Genomic DNA, 5749 nt, shown 5'->3' on the forward strand with positions numbered 1-5749 from the left:
TGGGACCTTTTGTGTAAGCCATGTGAGGGATCTGCTGCTGTCGAGTGAGAGCTGCACAGGCTGGAGAGTTACCTCATGAAGTTCAACCAGGGTAAGTGTAGGGTCCTGCAGGTGGGAAGCAATAAGCCCCTGCACCAGTAGAGGGGAGGGGTTGGCCTGCTGGGAAGCAGCTCTGCGTGGAGAGGCCCTGAGAGTGCTGGTGGACACAATTTGCCCAGGCAGCCATGCCAATGTGTCGTTGTGGCTAAGAGTGGTCTCTGGGGGGACATGAAGCAGAGTGTGGCCAGCAGATCATGGGAAGTTCTCTTCCCACTCTACTCTGGTCTTTGGGAGGCCATCTGGAGTCCTGGGTCCAGTTCTGGGTTCCCCAGTTCAAGAGAGATTGGGATCTGCTGGAGAGAGTCCAGGGTAGGCTATGAAGATGCTGAGGAGCCTGGAGCATTGTCTATGAGGAGCAATGGCTGAGAGCCCTGGGGCTGTTGAGCATGGAGAAGAGCAGCCTGAGAGAATATCTTCCAAGTGCTCAGAAAGAACTAAAGGCTGGTGGCCAAGAGGATGGGGCCAGACTCTTGTCAGGGGTGCCGTGTGACAGGACAAAGGGCAATGGGCAACAAATGGAACCAGGAGATTCAATCAAGTGAATTCACTGTGTGGGTGGTGGAATCCTGGAGCAGGCTGCCAGAGAGGTTGTGGAGTCTCCTCCTCTGGAGAGATTCCAAACCCTCCCGGGCAATCTGCTGTGTGTGACCCTGCTTTATCAGGGGCGTTGGACTGGACTCCAGATGTCCCTTCCAACCACCATCATGCTGGGATTGTGGGGTTTTGGTTCATTTTGGGGGAAGCAGTGCTGCCCCCTGTTACTTACAGATAGTGGTGATAATGCTGCCATACTTGTACTTGGTGCCATACAGAGAGGAGAGAGCTGCCACTGCCTTCTTGGAGACCTCATGCTGGGAATACACAGGAGGGAGAAACATAAGCGAGAGAAGGGCAAAGCCTGGGAGATACAACCTGCAGGAGAGCGACTTTGCTAATGCCCTGGGCTAGAAGGATTCCAGAGCTCAAAGCCTTTGGTCTGGACAAGCAGAGAAACCAGGGCTTCTTCCCTCCTTGCCAATGTCAGCTTTGCAGTGCACGATGGAGGTTCTTCCTCCTTGGCAGAGGAGAGCAGCCCTACATCATCCCACCCCCCTTCAAACCTCCACATCAGCCCTACCAGTTCCTCCTGGTCAGGAGCTGGGGTATTGGTGTAGCCATAGGGGTAGAGCAGGAGCTGGGAGTAGCTGTGGATGGAGATGAAAGCCTTGATGTTCCCATGGCTCTTCACAAAGTCCACAATGGCCTTCACCTCAGGCTCCGAGTTGGCATAGGGTCCATGGTACGTCTCTGAGCAGGGGTTTCTGCTGGCTCCAGACCCTGTGGAGATGTGAAAACACAGTGTGGGTGCTTGGTGGCTTTGGTGACAGTTGGGTGGCTCAGAGAGCCACAAGGGCAAAGGGCCTTTTCCATTCGCAAGCCTAAGAGCTTTTGCCAGCCTTTAGCTGCTTAGTAGGCAGCAGAGAATGCTCTGAAGGTTCCTCCTAGAGGTTTGTATAATGGCTTTCATCTGTGACCTGCACCACGCTGGTCACTAGGGGACATGAAAGCCCTGGTGGAGCCCAACCACCTGTTTCTGCCATGGAGAGCAAATCCCATTCCTTCCCTGGGGCATATCCATGGATCTTTCTGATCCAGAAATCTCCTGGAGGGTGGAAACCCCCCAGCAGGATAGGTGGGAGAGCTCTGACCTCCAAAACCTGCGTCCCAGTTGCGGTTGGGGTCCACACCGACACAGATGGAGCCTGAGTCCTTGGACCTGGTCTTGCGCCACATGCGGTTCTGGAAAGGCAGAACCCTCTCAGCTGGTGCTCAGGGCTGGAGCTCCACCAGCCTTGAGTGAGGAGAGGAGTTGTCATCTCGGGGGACTAGCAGGTCATGGTGGTCTCCTTGCCATCCCATGGAAAGATGGGCCAGGAGGCTTTGACCTTTCAGGGGCTTCCATGTGCAGCACTCCAAGTTCTGCTCCCCAGCCCCAGCCAGCATGGCTGTAGGGTCTCAGGCCTGGAATAGGAGGGTGGTACCTTGGTATGTGTGAAGGCAAAACCGTCTGGGTTGGTGACAATCTCCAGGAAGATGTCCATGGTGTTGAGGATGGAGGCCAGGCCTTCATCATTCTCGTGATCCAGAACAATCTAGAGAAGATGGCAGTTTGATGCTCCAGGGTGCTGCTGGAGCACCATCCCCTCAGTGGCTTTCAGCCACCAGCTATCCCCGGTGGCTGCAGGACTCTGTGGCCTTTTGGGGACATAAGCCATGTCCAGGAGGTGCTCCTACCTTCTTGGCAAACCAGACACCGCTGGCCTGTGTCACCCACTCACGGGAGTGGATGCCAGTGTCGATCCAGATGGCCGGGCGGTTCGTACCCCCCTTGCTGAACTGCAAGAGCAGAGAGGGTGAGGTTGGCTTTGTCCCTGGCTCTGCTCCCCGCTCTGGTCACCTGCTGGCTCTGCTCCCCACTCTGGTCACCCCCATGAAACCCAAAGCCTCACCTTGAGCACGTAGAGGGGACGGTCCTCCGTTGACCTCCCAATCTCAAGCTTGCTGACCAGGTTGGGATTTTCAGCCACCAGCAGGTCCATGAAGGCGTAGATCTGGGGCAGAAGGACGGAGGAAGGAGGTTGCAGGAGCAATTCCAGGGTGGAATTCCCTCCCCCAGCAAATGCCCCAAGTCTTGCATGTTCTCACCTCATCCAGGGTATGGTAGGCAGAGTAGTCAAAGGTGCTGGTGGACACGGGCATCCCACGGCGGCTGCGACGCATCTCCATCTGCTCGTGGTCCACCAGTGCCTGGGGGACATGGAGCAGGATGAGACCTCATCCCTCAGCACACTGAGCCCCTGCATGTCAGCCACCTCCCCACCACTGACCTGCACGTCCTCAATCATGATGGAGTAGGAGATGTCGTTGGCCTCCAGATGGGCTTTGAGGGGCTGCAGGCTGGGGAAGGGCACGCGGACATCGATCGGGTACCCAGGGCCACGGGGTTCCAGCCAGAAATCCAGCTGGAGGGGCAGAAAGTGAGAGGGGGGAGGGAGGTCACATCCCACCTTGGCTGTCCTCTCTGCACCAGCCTTCGCCTTGCTTTTAACCACCTGGTGCCCACCTTCCTCCATCCAACCTCTTTCCAGTCCCATCAGGCTTCTCCAGCCCCACTGTCCCACATCCATCTGCCTCTCCAGTCCCATCAGGCTTCTCCAGCCCCACTGTCCCACATCCATCTGCCTCTCCAGTCCCATCAGGCTTCTCCAGCCCCACTGTCCCACATCCATCTGCCTCTCCAGTCCCATCAGGCTTCTCCAGCCCCACTGTCCCACATCCATCTGCCTCTCCAGTCCCATCAGGCTTCTCCAGCCCCACTGTCCCACATCCATCTGCCTCTCCAGTCCCATCAGCCTTCTCCAGCCCAGTCTTTCACACTTACCTGCAGCTCCTCCAGGTTCTGCAGCTCCTGTACCTTCTGCAGCTCCTCCTCGTTGGTGGGGATGATGCGCAGCACCTGCTGCCTGTGGGGTCAGAGGCTGCTGAGGGATGTGGGGCCAAGCTCCAACCCCTGCAGGTCCACCCTAACCCCCAGCCCACCCATCCCCCCACCACTGAGCCTCTTCTCAGGGGTGTCTCTGCCCCCTTGGGTCACTCCTTTGGCCCAGACTGGTGCTACCATCCCCGTCCCAGCCGTCCCTCACCAGCCAGACCCCTACCCAACAAAGGTCTCGGTGCCAGCAACTGCTGCCACCAGGGCAGCCAGCAGCACAAGGGACCTCATCATCGTCCACCAAAAGGGTCTGTCCTGTGTCCCCACAGTGCCCAGGGGCCTCTTAAATCCCATCAGGCTGCTGGCTTCCAACCCACCCCACCACCAGCTGCCTCCTTTCTCAGGGCCGTGCGAATGTTCCAGCTGGCACTGGCCAAGGTTGGGCACTGCTGTCCCCCCTCCACGGCACTGCCTGGCCTTGCCAAACCTGTCCCAGGAACCAGCCAGGGCTGTTGGTGAGTCACCTGCTGGTGGGGCAAGAGGTGGAGGAGGTGACCAAAATCCCAACACCCACAGTGCTGGCTGCAGGGAGGAAAAGGATCACTTTGGGCTGAGAAAGTGTGAGGTGGAGATGTTTGCACCAGGAACTTGGTGAGCTTGGTACCTAAAGCATGACCATGGTGGTGAGAAAATTGAAGTGTGTCATGGGACAGAGGTCAGAGCAGGTGATGATCACCTCAGTGGCTAAAACAAACTAGCGAAGGTCTGAAAGCAGTTTGCACTCAGCAGTGTCCCTGAGGGTGCCCATGAAGGGACCTGAGTGTGCTCAGTGTCCTTCTGGCAACTGTCAGGTAAGGAACAGTGGGGCAATGCTGCCCAAAGCACCACAAATTTGGGGCTGGTTAACCCCAAAACCACCCATCTCTTAGGATCATAGGGTCATTTAGGTTAGATAAGATCTCTAAGATCATCAGGTCTAACCATCAACATGATTTAATGGCCATGGTAGTCTTAGATTGAAGGTTGGCCTCAATGATCTTGGAGATCTCTTCCAACTGTAACAGTTCTATGATTCTATCATCATCATCACAGAATGGTTTGGGTTGGAAGGGACTTTAAAGATCATCTTGTCCAACCCATGGGGGCAGGGACACCTTCCACTAAGACCGGGTTGCTCAAAGTCCCATCCAACCCCATTTCCTCATCTTGTCCTCACAGCAGAGGTGTTCCAACCTTCCAATCATCTTTTGGGCCTCCTCTGGACCTGCTTGAGCAGCTCCATGTCTTTCTTAAGCTGAGAGCTTTTTCAGAGAAGACCTGGTGCTTCTCTGTAGAAGATCAGGTGCTTGGACCTCTGTGCAAGCAGGGAGGTGCACATCACAAAGGCTTTTGCAAAAGCAAAGTGAATGGTGAGGGGGGGAGAAGCTCTGAGGTCCCCTAACGCCATCAGAGCATTCATCAGTCAATCCACTGAGCTCCATGCACAGGGTTTGACCTCCAAAATGAAGTTGCAGATGACTTGTAGTAAGGTAGGGAGGTGCTGGGAGAGGCCATGCTGCATGTAGAAGATTGCCTGGTCTCCTGGCTGAGCTGAGACCTCCAGCCAAGAAGGAGAGACATGTCCTAGGCAAGGAGGTTTTGCTGGAACAGGTTGTCCAAGGAGGTCATAGATGCCCCCTCTCTGTAAGCATGCATAGCCAGGTTGAATGAGGCAGTCAGCAACCTGGTCTAGTGGAAGATGTCCCTGCCCAGGGCAGGGGGGTTGGAACTAGGTAATATTTAAGGTTCCTTCCAACCCAAACCATTCTATGATTCTATGACTTAGGTGATCCAGAAGAGCAGGGTCTGTTCACACAGCAGGGCTGTGCTCTGTTTGTTCTTTTTATCGTGTTACAGGTTTAAGACTAATGTCCTAATTGTAAACAAAAGTTTTCCAGAGAATTTGAAAGAGTCCAGGTGTTGGATGTCTCCATGGGGCTGAACACAACGTAAGAGAAATCTTTATGCCATTCCACTGGTCTGCAAAATTTCTATACAATCTGCAGCACAGCTTGTTCTTCCCTCTTCTTGCTTCTTTTCCTCCTTTCTCTTCTTCTGGCTTTGCTTGTTTGTCCTGCTCATTTTGTTTGGGTTATGGTAAGAACAGTGGTGGGGGTGTTGGCAACAGCCTTCTGGGCT

The 5749-nt window shown here is 55.1% G+C and overlaps 1 protein-coding gene across 1 annotated transcript; it reads right to left on the minus strand.

Annotated features, from left to right (window-relative positions):
• Nucleotides 1–865: 865 nt before the first annotated feature.
• LOC128980616 (carboxypeptidase A1-like) lies at nucleotides 866–3925 on the minus strand (the record flags this gene model as incomplete). Its single annotated transcript, XM_054399074.1, has 10 exons — nucleotides 3798–3925; nucleotides 3521–3602; nucleotides 2967–3101; nucleotides 2785–2886; nucleotides 2589–2690; nucleotides 2374–2475; nucleotides 2121–2231; nucleotides 1788–1878; nucleotides 1217–1416; nucleotides 866–950 (listed from the first exon to the last, which is right to left on the minus strand). Coding segments are annotated over exons 1-10 (1138 nt in total), but the record flags the coding sequence as incomplete, so codon positions are not given.
• Between the last annotated feature and the right edge of the window lie 1824 nt (nucleotides 3926–5749).

This window comes from Indicator indicator, unplaced genomic scaffold, assembly GCF_027791375.1.
Source record: "Indicator indicator isolate 239-I01 unplaced genomic scaffold, UM_Iind_1.1 iindUn_scaffold_435, whole genome shotgun sequence".
NCBI lineage: Eukaryota > Metazoa > Chordata > Aves > Piciformes > Indicatoridae > Indicator > Indicator indicator.